The 14474-nt window shown below is 58.7% G+C and overlaps 1 protein-coding gene across 1 annotated transcript; it reads right to left on the bottom strand.

Annotated features, from left to right (window-relative positions):
- Window positions 1-112: 112 nt before the first annotated feature.
- Window positions 113-14370, bottom strand: STYXL1 (serine/threonine/tyrosine interacting like 1). Its single transcript, XM_054166803.1, has 8 exons — window positions 14249-14370; window positions 11800-11861; window positions 9752-9866; window positions 8089-8234; window positions 7503-7648; window positions 5623-5717; window positions 2951-3060; window positions 113-263 (listed from the first exon to the last, which is right to left on the bottom strand). The coding sequence occupies exons 1-8, from the start codon at window positions 14346-14348 to the stop codon at window positions 132-134; spliced, it is 906 nt and encodes a 301-aa protein (XP_054022778.1). The 5' UTR covers window positions 14349-14370; the 3' UTR covers window positions 113-131.
- Between the last annotated feature and the right edge of the window lie 104 nt (window positions 14371-14474).

The following is a 14474-nucleotide window of genomic DNA, read 5'->3' as shown; positions in this document are numbered from 1 at the left end:
GCTGGGTGCTGTCTGGGCTGGGTGCTCTCCAGGCTGGGTTCTCTCTGGGCTGGGTGCTCTCCGGGCTGGGTGCTCTCTGGGGTGGGTGCTGTCTGGGCTGGGTTCCCTGCTGGCTGGTGCTCTGCAGGCAGTCAGTAGTGGGGTTCAGAGACATCTGTGATCCTGGTGCCATAGATTTGGCTCTCCCAGGCTGAGAGCTGCTCCACAAAGCCCCGGGGAGGTCTCACACTGGGCTTGCATTTCAGGACGTGGTTCCAGGCTCGCTGTGAACAGAGGGAGAGCAAAGCAGGGGTGGGAACTGGAGCTGAAAGTCAGCCTGGGGGTGGGCAGGGAGCAGTTCACTGGTGGCTGACACAGCTTTGTCACTGCTGTGGCACCTCCTGAGCTTCACCTGGGCACCACCTCTGCAGCTTGGCCAGGACCTTCTGGATGCCTTCCCATCCCTCCAGCCTGTGGGCAGCACCACTCAGCTGGGTGTCCCCAGCACCACTCAGCTCAGAGTCCCAGCACCACTCAGCTGGGTGCCCCCAGCACCACTCAGCTCAATGTCCCCAGCACCACTCAGCTGGGTGTCCCCAGCACCACTCAGCTGGGTGCCCCCAGCACCACTCAGCTCAATGTCCCCAGCACCACTCAGCTCAGAGTCCCCAGCACCACTCAGCTGGGTGCCCCCAGCACCACTCAGCTCAATGTCCCCAGCACCACTCAGCTGGGTCCCCAGCACCACTCAGCTGGGTGTCCCCAGCACCACTCAGCTTACAGTCCCCAGCACCACTCAGCTGGGTGTCCCCAGCACCACTCAGCTGGGTGTCCCCAGCACCACTCAGCTCAGAGTCCCCAGCACCACTCAGCTGGGTGTCGCCAGCACCACTCAGCTTAGAGTCCCCAGCACCACTCAGCTGGGTGTCCCCAGCACCACTCAGCTTACAGTCCCCAGCACCACTCAGCTGGGTGCCCCCAGCACCACTCAGCTGGGTGCCCCCAGCACCACTCAGCTCAGAGTCCCCAGCACCACTCAGCTGGGTGTCCCCAGCACCACTCAGCTGGGTGCCCCCAGCACCACTCAGCTCAGAGTCCCCAGCACCACTCAGCTGGGTGCCCCCAGCACCACTCAGCTCAGAGTCCCAGCACCACTCAGCTCAGAGTCCCCAGCACCACTCAGCTGGGTGCCCCCAGCACCACTCAGCTCAGAGTCCCCAGCACCACTCAGCTGGGTGTCCCCAGCACCACTCAGCTCAGAGTCCCCAGCACCACTCAGCTGGGTGCCCCCAGCACCACTCAGCTCAGAGTCCCCAGCACCACTCAGCTGGGTGCCCCCAGCACCACTCAGCTCAGAGTCCCAGCACCACTCAGCTCAGAGTCCCCAGCACCACTCAGCTGGGTGCCCCCAGCACCACTCAGCTCAGAGTCCCCAGCACCACTCAGCTGGGTGCCCCCAGCACCACTCAGCTCAGAGTCCCCAGCACCACTCAGCTGGGTGCCCCCAGCACCACTCAGCTCAGAGTCCCCAGCACCACTCAGCTGGGTGCCCCCAGCACCACTCAGCTCAGAGTCCCCAGCACCACTCAGCTCAGAGTCCCCAGCACCACTCAGCTGGGTGCCCCCAGCACCACTCAGCTCAGAGTCCCCAGCACCACTCAGCTGGGTGCCCCCAGCACCACTCAGCTGGGTGCCATCTGCAGTCTTGCTGGGGCTGCCTCAATCCCACTCCACAGCAGAGATGAAACCAGGATCAGCAGAGAGCTAAACAGGACTTCAGAGAAGCCTGCAACCACCTCCAGGCTCTGCTCCCCTGCTTTCACTGCCTGGCAGGAACTTTGTGTTACTTCACCCTGACACAGTGATCCAGTCCTGGGTTTTCTACCCCAAAATGCTGTTTGTGCCATGTGTGCTAAGTGAGGCAGTGAGGGAGCAGCTCAGGCAACCAGCAAAGGTCCTCAGCTTTCCAGCTTGGTGTCAGCTGCCCTGCTCACAGCTGGGACCCTGCAGTTATCCCACTGCACTCATGAGAGCCCCCTGCATTAGCTGGTCATTAGGAGCTGTGCTGCACACAGGGTGATGCACCAGGGGCACTTTGCTTCTCTCCAGCTGCCTCCCTGGGCTTGCCCAGCAGCGTTCATCTCCCAGCTTCATCTCCATGCTCAGGGATTGCAAAGGTCAGGGGGGAGTGCTCCATGGGTTTGTTCTGTCTAAGCTCAGGGAGCTCCCAGGCTGATCCTCCAATACTTCCTTCTCCAGGTCCACCTTGGGGATGTCTCTAGTTCCCCACAACCCCATTGATCCATCACTTACTGACTGCTGACAGAGTGAGGAGCTGCTCATCCCAGCCCTGTCTTTAGCTGTAGCTGCATCCTCCACAGAGCCACAGCCTGGATTGGGTGGGAAGGGAGCTGGGGACATCCCCAACCCCAGCAGGCTGCTCACAGCCCCACACAACCTGACCTGCACTGCTGCCAGCCATGGGGCAGCTCCCAGCTCTCTGGGCAGCCTGGGCCAGGCTCTCCCCACCCTCAGGGTCAAACATGTCTCCTTCTCTCCACTCTCAATCTCCCTCTTGCAGTTCAAACCATCCCCCCTTGGCCTGGCCCAAAAGGCCCTGCTCAAAAGTTTGTCTCTAGCATTCTTGAAGCCCTGAAAGGCCACCAGAAGCTCTCCCTGGAGCCTTCTGCTCTCCAGGCTGCCCAAGCCCAACTCTCTCAGCCTGGCCTCCCAACAGAGGGCTTCCAGGGTCTCCTCCTGCCCTCTCCCTCTCTGTGCTGTGCTGAGGGCTCCAGAGCTGCCCCACACTGCAGGGGAGGTCTCAGCAGAGCACAGCAGAGGGGCAGAATCCCCTCCCTGCCCCTGCTGCCCACACTGCTGGGGATCTGCAGCTGGTGAGCAGGACAGAGTGCTGAGGCTTCAGGAACAGAAGGCAGCTGCAGTGCCTGTGTGCAGGGAGCTGCTGAGGTACCTTCAGGGAGAAGTGGCAGGAGTGCATCAGGTAGGCCATGGCTGCAGTGCTGCTGCGGCTGAGCCCCAGGCTGGAGAAGAGCAGCACTGCTCTGTGAGGCAGCTGAGCATCTGGGGAGAGAAAGGACAGCCAGGAGGGACAGCCAGGAGTGACAGCCACACACCAGAGAATCATCACAGCATCCCAGAATTGTCAGGGCTGGAAGGGAGCTCAAGGCTCAGCCAGTCCCAACCCCCCTGCCATGGCCAGGGACACCTCACACCACAGCAGGTTGCTCACAGCCACCTCCAGCCTGGCTGCAAACACCTCCAGGCAGGAGGCTTCCACCACCTCCCTGGGCAGCCTGTGCCAGGCTCTCACCACCCTCCTGGGGAACAACTTCTTCCTAACATCCAGTCTCAATCTCCCCACTTCTAGTTCTGCTCCACCCCCCCAGTCCTATCCCTCCCTGACACCCTCCAAAGTCCCTCCCCAGCTTTCTTGGAGCTCCCTGCAGCTCCTGGAAGGCCACAACGAGGTCTCCTTAGAGCCTTCTCCTCTCCAGCCTGCACAGCCCCAACTCCCAGCCCAGAAATGGCAGCCACAGAGCAGGGCAAGGAAGCTGAGAAGGGCCTGGAGAATAAACCTCATGAGGAGAGACTGAGGGAGCTGGGGATGGTTAGCCTGGAACTGAGGAGGCTGAGGAGAGACCTCACTGCTCTCTACAGCTATCTGAAAGGACCTTGTGGAGAGGCTGCTGCTGGTCTCTCCTCACAGGCAATTAGTGCCAGAACCAGAGGCAATGGCCTCAAGCTGCCACTGGGGAGGTTTGGACTGGACAGTAGAAAAGGATTTCCCCATCAGGAGTGGTCAGGGACTGGGATGTGCTGCCCAGGGAAGTGGTTGAGTCACCAGTCCTGGCTGTGTTTGAAGGTGGTTTGGATGTGGTGCTTGGGGCTATGGTTTAGGGGTGACCCTTGCAGAGCAGGGTTCTGGGTTGCACTTGGTGATCCTGAGGGTCTGTTCCAGCCTGAATGGTTCTGTGACTCTGTGAAATCAGCACTCAGGGGTCCCCTGTGCAGCCCAGCTCTGGCTCAGGCCAGCAGCCTGGGTGGCAGGAACACTCAGCCACCCTGACAGCAGCAGCAGGGCTCTTTCAGTGAGCATTTGCCTTCCTTTACCATCCTCTGAGTTTAAACCTGGCTTTGAAGGCCTGACTCAAATGACAATGAGCAGCTGAAGCTTTGCCACAGATAAGTGGCACCTCTCCATCAGGCAGCTGAAGAGAAGAGGTCCTCCATGCCCAAGCTGCTGTGGTCAGCATCACAGCACCTAGACAAACTCCTCCCTGAAGGCTTCAAAGTGCTGAACCCAAGCCTAAGTTCTTCACCATGGGGGTGCTGGAACACTGCAACAGGCTGCCCAGGGAGCTAGCTGAGATAGTCAAGGTGAGGCTCAACAAGGCAGTGAGGAACCTGAGCTCAGGAATGAGAGATCCAAGCCCAGGAGTGAGGGATCCAGGCCCAGAAGTGGGGGATCCAAGCCCAGCAGTGAGGGATCCAAGCCCAGGAGTGGGGGAATCCAAGCCCACAGTGAGGGATCTAAGCCCAGGAGTGAGGAACCTGAGCTCATGAATGGAGGATCCAAGCTCAGGAGTTAGGGATCCAGGCCCAGGAGTGAGGGATCCAAGCTCAGTAGTGAGGGATCCAGGCCCAGGAGTGAGGGATCCAAGCTCAGTAGTGAGGGATCCAGGCCCAGGAGTGAGGGATCCAAGCCCAGGAATGAGGGATCCAAGCTCAGCAGTGAGGGATCCAAGCTCAGGAGTGAGGGATCCAAGCCCAGGAGTGAGGGATCCAAGCTCAGCAGTGAGGGATCCAAGCTCAGCAGTGAGGGATCCAAGCCCAGGAGTGAGGGATCCAAGCTCAGTAGTGAGGGATCCAAGCCCAGGAGTGAGGGATCCAAGCCCAGGAATGAGGGATCCAAGCTCAGCAGTGAGGGATCCAAGCTCAGGAGTGAGGGATCCAAGCCCAGGAGTGAGGGATCCAAGCTCAGCAGTGAGGGATCCAAGCTCAGCAGTGAGGGATCCAAGCCCAGGAGTGAGGGATCCAAGCTCAGCAGTGAGGGATCCAGGCCCAGGAGTGAGGGATCCAAGCTCAGCAGTGAGGGATCCAAGCCCAGGAGTGAGGAGTGGTTGAGGCCCCAGCCCTGGAGATATTGAAGGTCAGGCTGGGACAAGGCTCTGAGCAGCCTGATCTCGTGGGGGACGTTGGAGGAGGGCTGGACTGGATGGGCTTGGGAGGTCCCTTCCAGTCCAAAGCATGCTGTGAGTCTATTTGAGAACCAAGGAGTGGGAGGAAATCCTGTGCAGCCCTGGCACAGAGCCTGCAGCAAAGCCTCTTCAGGTCAGGTGGGAAGCTCAGTGTCACCAGAGGGAGGTGTTCAGGGTGAGCACAACTCCCTTGCAGAGGGTGGCTCAGGCAGGTGCTCTGCCAAGCCTCCTCTCTGCCCACCAGGCTGGGGAGGGAGGCAGCTCTGCTCTCTGTTAGGGTGTGTGGGCTTGCTTGGGAGGATCCTGCTCTGCAGAGATTCCAACCCTCCTGTCTGGAGCTTCCTGCTCAGGCAATTGCAGTCACTCCCAACTCATACCCCAGAGAGAGCAGGGTGCCAGGAATTCCCCATCAGGAGGAACTCACCTATGAAGTGACAAATGGTGGCAAAGGAAGAGAAGAGATCTGCTTCCAGGGAGTCTGGAACAGCCACCTGGAGGTGTTTGTCACCTTCTGCACACCTGGAAAAGAGCAGGCAGAGTCACCAAGGTTGGAAAAGACCTCAGAGATCAGCAAGTCCAAGCTGTCACCCAACACGTCCTGGAAACTAAACCATGGCTCCAAGGGCCACATCCAATCCCCTCTTGAACACCTCCAGGGATGGGGACTCCACCACCTCCCTGGGCAGCACATCCCCAGGGCCAATCTCTCTTGCTGGGAAGAACTTTCTCCTCACGTCCAGCCTAAACCTACCCTGGCACAGCTTGAGATTGTGGCCTCTTGTTCTGGTGCTGCTTGCCTGGGAGAAGAGACCAACCCCCACCTGGCTGCAACCTCCCTTCAGGGAGTTGGAGAGAGCAAGAAGGTCTCCCCTGAGCCTCCTCTTCTGCAGGCTAAGCAACCCCAGCTCCCTCAGCCTCTCCTCCCAGGGCTGTGCTCCAGACCCCTTCCCAGCTTTGTTGCCCTTCTCTGGACACCTTCCAGCATCTCAACATCTTTCCTGACCTGAGGAGCCCAGAGCTGGACACAGGACTCAAGGTGTGGCCTAACCAGTGCAGTGTACAGGGGCAGAATGACCTCCCTGCTCCTGCTGGCCACACTCTTCCTGCTGCAGGCCAGGATGCCATTGGCTTTCTTGGCCCCCTGGGCACACTGCAGGCTCATGTTCAGCCTACCATCGACCAGCACCCCCAGGTCCCTCTCTGCCTGGCTGCTCTCAGCCACTCTGACCCCAGCCTGTAGCACTGCCTGGGGTTGCTGTGGCCAATGTGCAGCCCCTGGCACTTGGATGTGTTCAATCTCCTGCCCTTGGCCTCTGCCCATCTGTGATGATCTGGAGGAGGGGATGGAGTCCATCAACAGTAGCTGTGCAGATGACAGCAAGCTGGGGGCAGTTGAGCTATTAGAGGGTAGGAGAGCTCTGCAGAGGGATCTTGCCAGGCTGGACAGATGGGCAGAGGCCAACAGGATGGCATTCAACAAGTCCAAGTGCCAGGGGCTGCACTTTGGCCACAACAACCCCAGGCAGAGCTACAGGCTGGGGTCAGAGTGGCTGAGAGCTGCCAAACAGAGAGGGACCTGGGGGTGCTGATTGACAGCAGCTGAACAGGAGCCAGCAGTGTGCCCAGGGGGCCAAGAAGGCCAAGGGCATCCTGGCCTGCATCAGGAAGAGTGTGGCCAGCAGGAGCAGGGAAGTCCTTGTGCCCTGTGCTCAGCACTGGTTAGGCCACACCTGGAGTCCTGTGTCCAGTTCTGGGCTCCTCAGGTCAGGAAAGATATTGAGATGCTGGAAGGTGTCCAGAGAAGGGCAAGAAAGCTGGGGAGGGGTCTGGAGCACAGCCCTGTGAGGAGAGGCTGAGGGAGCTGGGGTTGCTTAGCCTGCAGAAGAGGAGGCTCAGGGGAGACCTTCTTGCTCTCTCCAACTCCCTGAAGGGAGGTTGTAGCCAGGTGGGGGTTGGTCTCTTCTCCCAGGCACCCAGCACCAGAACAGGAGGCCACAATCTCAAGCTGTGCCAGGGGAGGTTTAGGCTGGAGGTGAGGAGAAAGTTCTTCCCAGAGAGAGTTGTTTGCCATTGGGATGTGCTGCCCAGGGAGGTGGTGGAGTCCCCATCCCTGGAGGTGTTCAAGAGGGGCTTGGATGTGGCACTTGGAGCCATGGTGTAGCCATGGGGTCTGTGGTGACAGCTTGGACTTGATGATCTCTGAGGTCTCTTCCAACCTTGGTGACTCTGTGATCCTGTGCCACCTCCCTTCTGCCACAGGCAGAGGCACTCCTGGGGGGGCCACACCTCAGGTATTTAACTCACAGTGCTGCAGGCTGTTCAGAGATGCTGACTTGGGCTTGGATCTTCAGGTCCTTTAGCATCTGCTGGTCACAGGCCTGCTTGAAGTTGCCCAGATAGAGCTTCCCAGGCAATATCTCTGCAGGGTATGGCTGGAAGCTGGCTAGCTCCTGTTGGGAGAAACAGCAGGGGCTCAACTTCAGTGTGAATTCACTCCTGAGAGCTTGGTGAGGGCTTAAAGAGAAGACACCAAGAGCTGAACATGCACTCAGCCACAACAGCCCTGGACACATTCATTCAGGCAGGGAGGCTGGGGAGACTCTGGCACCTCAGGTTGCCCAGGGAGGCTGTTGGATGTGTCTCCCCTCACTGGGGGTGTTCAGGGTGAGGCCTTCTGGGGCTGGACATCTGCAGGGAGGAGAACATCCACAACCTCCCCTGGGCAACCCCCATGCTCTAGTCATGGGGTCTGTGGTGACAGCTTGGACTTGATCTTTGAGGTCTCTTCCAGCCTCAGTGATACTGTGGTGCTGTGATAATTCACTCCACCCCAGGGGCCAGTTGAATTTGAATGCTCATGTCTTCTCCTTGCAAATGGGTCTCCTCTCACCTGAGGCATCCACAGCACCTTCTGAGTCCTCAGGAAGGGATAGGAGGCTGAGAACCGTTGGTATCCTCCCCTCAGGACCAGCACTGGGTGTCGAGTGAAGCGCTCCAAGGCCTGGGCATGCTGGAGGGCAGCTCCTTCCTCAGCAGCTGAGGAGATCCAGAAAGCCAGGGCAGGTTCAGAGAGCCTCCACCTGCACTGGGGGTTAGCTCTGGCCTCACCTGACACCCACACTGCAAAGTCCCAGGGAGGGTTGCCCAGGGAGGCTGTGTTCAAGGTGAGGCCTTCTGGGGCTGAACATCTGCAGGGAGGAGGGCATCCACAGGCTCCCTGGGCAACCTGAGGTTGCCCAGGGAGCCTGTGGATGCCCTCCTCCCTGCAAGTGTTGAAGGCCAGGCACAATGGAACACCACTTGTGACCCCCCACACCCTCCCTGGGCTGCTGCCTCATCCCTGAGTCTTGATGAACCCTTTCCACTCCCAGGCTCTGTTCCTGAACCAAACAAAATCTCTGCCAAACCCACAGTAACCTCTGCAAAGCTCCCAGGAGCCCAACCAACCCCTCAGGAGTGGTTGTGGGTCCCTCCCCAACCCCCCCAGGAGATCTCCTTGCCAAAGGCTGTGTGAAAGCCAAACACTGGAAGGCTCAGCAATAAGGGGGAGAAGTTTCCAGCACTTCACCTCTCTCAGTGAACTGCAACCCATCACCACCCCCTTGCCACAGCCAGGTCTGGCTGAAATGTGACCATGGGAAAGGCCTTTTGTAGCCCTCAGAGGCGGAAGGACTCACTCTGGGCACACAGGGAAAGCCAAGCAGGGTTTTGCAGCCTCTGAAGCACTGCTCCCTGAAAGGCCAAGGTTGGGCAAGGCCCTGCTCAGTGGCATGTGGGCAAAGGAAGAGCTCAGTCCTCAGGGGTGAGAAGGAGCTTCAGAGGGATCAGCACAGAGATGGGAGCCAGGCCTGCCAGGAGGAGGTTCTGGGAGCCTGGGAACATACTCAACAGGTGGAGAAACAAGAGGCACAGCACTGATCCCAGGACCCAGCAGGGAGGGGTTGGAAGGGAGCTCTGGAGATCATCCAGCACAAGCCCTGCTCCAGCAGGGCACCCACAGCAGCTTGCCCAGCACCACAATGCCCAGGGGGGGTTGGAAGCTCTCCACACCAGGACACTCCACAACCTCTCTGGGCAGCCTGCTCCAGGCCTCCAGCACCCTCACAACAAACAACTTTCTCCTCCTCTTCACATCCAACCTCCTGGGCTCCACTCTGTGCCCCTTGCTGCCCCTTGGCCTGGCCCTGGGCACCACTCAGCAGAGTCTGGTCCCAGCCTCTTGCCCCCCACAGCTCCTTTAGCTCTTGCTGAGCATTGCTCAGCTGCCCTCTGGGGCTGCTCTTCTGCAGGCTCTCAGCCCCAGGGCTCTCAGCCTTTGCTGCTCCCAGAGCTGCTCCAGGCCCCTCAGCAGCTCTGCAGCCTGCCCTGGACTCTCTCCAGCAGTTCTCTGTCTCTCCTGACCTGGGAAGCCCAGAACTGGACCCAGATGTCCAGCTGTGGCCTCCCTAGGGCAGAGGGGGAGGAGATCCCCAGGGATTTGAGTTTTTGTTCAAATCAAATGGCAGCAACATCTGTGCAGCAGAGAGGCCTTCACTGACAGGGGTCACACATACCTTTTCCTTTCTCCTCTTCCTCATAGCCACAGCAGCTCTCACAGTCATACACCACACAGTATCTGACACACCTCAGCTCCTCTGAATCTGGCACCAGATACTCTCCTGTGGGACTCTGCCAAAATCACAGAGGAATTCTGTCAGGAGCACAGCTCCACTCTTCAGGGGCATCAGCACTGCTGACACCTTGCTGCAGTAGCTCTGCAGCATGGCCCTGGGGCTATGCCTGGGCTTGATGCTGAAGGCCTCGAGCACAGCCCTGGGAGGAGAGGCTGAGGGAGCTGGGGTTGCTTAGCCTGCAGAAGAGGAGGCTCAGGGGAGACCTTCTTGCTCTCTGCAACTCCCTGAAGGGAGGTTGGAACCAGCTGGGGGTTGGTCTCTTCTCCTAGGCACCCAGCACCAGAACAAGAGGACACAGTCTCAAGCTGTGCCAGGGGAGGTTTAGGCTGGAGGTGAGGAGAAACTTCCTCCCAGAGAGAGTTGTTGGCCCTTGGGATGTGCTGCCCATGGAGATGGTGGAGTCCCCATCCCTGGAGGTGTTCAAGAGGGGATTGGATGTGGCACTTGGAGCCAGGGGTTAGTTGTCAGGAGGTGTTGGGTGACAGCTTGGACTTGATGATCTCTGAGGTCTTTTCCAACCTTGCTGAGTCTATGACTCCATGATTCTATGACATCTGTTGACTCCAGCTGCTGAATGCTCATCAGTGCTGTTCCCCAGGGCTCAGCACTGGGACCAGTTCTCTTGAATGTCTTTATCAGTGATGTGGCTGAGGGGGTTGAGGCAGCTTCAGTTTGCAGATGACACCAAGCTGGGTGGGGGTGTGGAGCTGCTGGAGGGTAGGAAGGCTCCACAGTGGGATCTGGACAGGCTGAGGCAGATGGGATGAGGCTCAACAAGGCCAAGGGCTGGGTCCTGACCTTAGGTCACAACAATCCCAGGAAGGCTCCAGGCTGGGGGCAGTGGCTGGAAACTGCCTGGGGGAAAAGGATCTGGGGGTGTTGGTCATGAGTGGCTCAAGATGAGCCAGGGGGTGCCCAGGTGGCCAAGAAGGTCACCAGCAGCCTGGGCTGGAGCAGCAGTGGTGTGGCCAGCAGGAGCAGGGCAGGGATTGTGCCCCTGGTGAGGCCACCCCTTGAATCCTGGGTTCAGTTTTGGATCCCTCACTCCAAGAAGGACATTGAGGGCTGGAGCAGGTCCAGAGAAGGGCAACAAAGCTGGGGAAGGGTCTGGAGAACAGGGCTGGGGAGGAGCAGCTGAGGGAGCTGGAGGTGTTCAGCCTGGAGGAGAGGAGGCTGAGGGAGACCTCATTGCTCTCTGCAGCTCCCTGAGAGGAGGTTGCCCTGAGGTTGGAGTTGGTCTCTTCTCCCAAAGAACAAGTGATAGGGCAAGAGGAAATGGCCTCAAGTTGCAGTGTGCTGGGGGTCAGTCTCTTCTCCCCCTCTCCTCTCAGGTGACAGAAGGAGAGCAGATGGCCTGAAACTGTGCCAGGGGAGGGTCAGGTTGCAGGTGAGGAAAAACCTCTGCGCTGCAAGAGTGGTCAGGGATTGGCACAGGCTGCCCAGGGAGGTGGTGGAGTCCCCATGCCTGGAGGTGAGTTCAAGAAACCTGTGGCCATAGCACTTGGGGCCAGGGTTCAATGGCCATGGTGGTGCTGGGCTGCTGGTTGGACTGGCTGAGCTGGGAGGCCTTTTCCAACCCAAACAGCTCTGTGCCTCCCTCAGCAGCGGTGACGCAAACCCCACTGGCCACAGAGGTGACAGTGCCAGGAGTGTCCCTTGAGAGGCAAGGCCACAGAGTCTGTGCTCTTGTGCAAGGTTTCCCCTGCTGTGCAGCTCCCTGTGCCAAGCTTTGGGCCGCTGCAGTCACCTGTGGGTGGTGCCAGAGCACAGCCCTCCCAAGCGGCAGGAATGGGATGTGGTTGAAACGGGAAGGGGGCAGCTGGGGGCACATCCTGGGGGAGGTGAAACCATTTGGGGGTTACTGTTAACTGGGGTTACTATGAACTGCTGAGGCCAGGGGTGGTGCACACAGAGGGCAAGCTCCTCACCTGCAGGATCCTGCGAGCTGTCACCACGTGGCTCTCGTCGTACTCCCTCTGGCCGCGGGCATCTGAAACGACCCCCAGGAGACAGCAGTTGGCTGACTTCAGGTCTCAAAGGCAAGAAATCCTCTTTGTGATTCAGCCAGGGGCAATCCAGGCACTGAGCTTCTAACCTGGAGCAAAGGAGGCTGAGGGGAGACCCTCTGGCTCTCTACAGCTCCCTGAAAGGAGGCTGGAGTCAGGTCGGGGTTGGGCTCTTCTCCATAGTATCAAGTCTCAAGCTGTGCCAGGGGAGGTTCAGGCTGGAGGGGAGGAAAAAGCTCTTCCCAGAGAGAGTTGTTAGCCCTTGGGATGTGCTGCCCAGGGAGGTGGTGGAGTCCCCATCCCTGGAGGTGTTCAAAAAGGGATTGGATGTGGCACTTGGAGCCAGGGGTTAGTTGTCAGGAGGTGCTGGGTGACAGCTTGGACTTGATGAGCTCTGAGGTCTTTTCCAACCTTATTGATTCTAAGTGACAGGAGGAGAGGAAATGGCCTCAGGTTGCCCCAAGGGAGGTTTAGGTTGAACATGAGGAACAATTTTGTCCCCAAAAGGGTTGTCAAGGCCTGGCCCAGGCTGCCCAGGGTAGTGGTGGAGTCCCCATCCCTGGAGGGGTTTCAGAGCCATGGAGATGTGGTGCTGAGGGCTATGGTTTGGTGGTGCCCTGGGGCAGGGCTGGGCTCAGGGTTGGACTCCGTGATCTTAAAGGTCTCTTCCAACCCAAATGAATCCATGGTTCTGTCATTCTCTATCAAGAAACTGGGATTTTCTGATGTTTATGTAAGAACAGCAGCACTGACAGAAGTCTGTGTGCCCACAAAAGCTGCCAGCACCTTTGGTCTTGAGCCAAGCGTGGCACAGCACCAGTCCCAGGCTCCATTCTGCTCTGCCCTGTGGCACAGCCTGCCCCCCAGTCACTGAGTCTGCTCTGACACCCTGAGGTCCAGCACCTCTGCCCCTGTGCTGCCCCAGGGATGCAAAGGGGGAGACTGGAGGTATCCCAACCCCACTCCCAAGGTGGCTGACTCCTTTGCCAATGCACTGGTTAGGCCACACCTTGAGTCCTGTGTCCAGTTCTGGGCTCCTCAGGTTAGGAAAGATGTTGAGCTGCTGGAAGGTGTCCAGAGAAGGGCAACAAAGCTGGGGAGGGGTCTGGAGCACAGCCCTGGGAGGAGAGGCTGAGGGAGCTGGGGTTGCTTAGCCTGCAGAAGAGGAGGCTCAGGGAAGACCTTCTTGCTCTCTCCAACTCCCTGAAGGGAGGTTGGAGCCAGCTGGGGGTTGGTCTCTTCTCCCAGGCAAGCAGCACCAGCACAAGAGGACACAGTCTCAAGCTGTGCCAGGGGAGGTTTAGGCTGGAGGTGAGGAAGAAATTCTTCCTAGCAAGAGAGATTGGCCCTTGGGATGTGCTGCCCAGGGAGGTGGTGGAGTCCCCATCCCTGGAGGTGTTTAGGAAGAGCCTGGATGAGGCCCTTGGTGCCATGGTTGAGTTGATCAGATGGTGCTGGGTGAGAGGTTGGACTTGATCTCAAAGGTCTCTTCCAATCTGGTTAACTCCTATTCTATTCTATTGTATTCTACTCTACTCTATTCTACAGTATTGCAATGTAATATTGCATCCTTTGAGGGGTATTGGCACTACCCAAGATGCAAATGCTTATCTTTGTGCAACAGTCAAGCAATCCTGTACACCTCTAACACCCCTGGGAGCAGCAGAGGAGAGGGTGGAGCACTAGGATGGAGCAGAGCAGGAAGGGCTGGAGCAGGACCAGGTCATGGCATCTGCAAGTGGATAGAACCACAGAATTGTTTGGGTTGGAAGAAACATTTGAGACCAGTGGCTCTCCTGTAACTCCTAAATCCTGGATAATTCAGGATAATAAGGAAAGACCTTCTGGTGGCCTTTCAGTACTTTAAAGGGATGATGAGAAAGCTGGGGACAGACTTTTAAGTAGGGCCTCTTGTGACAGGCTGAGGGGTGGTGGTGTAAACTAAAAGAGGGAGATTCAGACTGGAGAGAAGGAAGAAATTCTTTGCCCTGTGGGTGGTGAGACCCTGGCTCAAGCTGCCCAGAGAGGTGAGAGCTGCCCCATCCCTGGAACCACTGCAGGTCAGGTTGTTCGGGGCGCTGAGCAACCTGCTCTAGTTGCAGCTGTCCCTGCTGACCGCAGGGGGCTTGGATTAGACGACCTTGAAAAGTCCCCACCCAAACCAGCCTGGGATTCCACGATAGCTTTAAGGGTGAGTGAAAAACTTCAACTGCACGTCTCTAGCAATTCCAGGAAGCAATGTATGCCCTTCCCCTTGTGCTGGACCCCACAAAGCCTGCCGCTGCCCACCGGTGCCTAGTGTCAGGCCGCTGCCCAGCGCCGTTCCCGGGCCCGGCGGCAGGCCGGGTCAGGCCGCATCCCATGGGCTCACCCAGCAGGCAGAGGTAGTTGGGCTCCGCCAGCCGGGAGACGCGCCGGTACTGGTTGAGGAGGTTGTAGAGGTAGCTGGGCTCGCACAGCTCTATCCCCATCCTGCTCCAATCCCCAGCCGTGCGACTGCGGCCGAACGCAGTCCCCGCGGCCCCGGCCCAGGCCCGAGCCTGGCTGCCCGGTTGCTAGGGAAGCGCAGCGGTAGCTGGGGGTGACGTCACCGAGGA

The sequence above is a fragment of the Dryobates pubescens genome, chromosome 13 (genome assembly GCF_014839835.1).
Source record: "Dryobates pubescens isolate bDryPub1 chromosome 13, bDryPub1.pri, whole genome shotgun sequence".
Taxonomy (NCBI): Eukaryota; Metazoa; Chordata; class Aves; order Piciformes; family Picidae; genus Dryobates; species Dryobates pubescens.
Note: the sequence above shows the minus strand (reverse complement) of the source record. Positions and strands in the feature narration are given on the sequence as shown.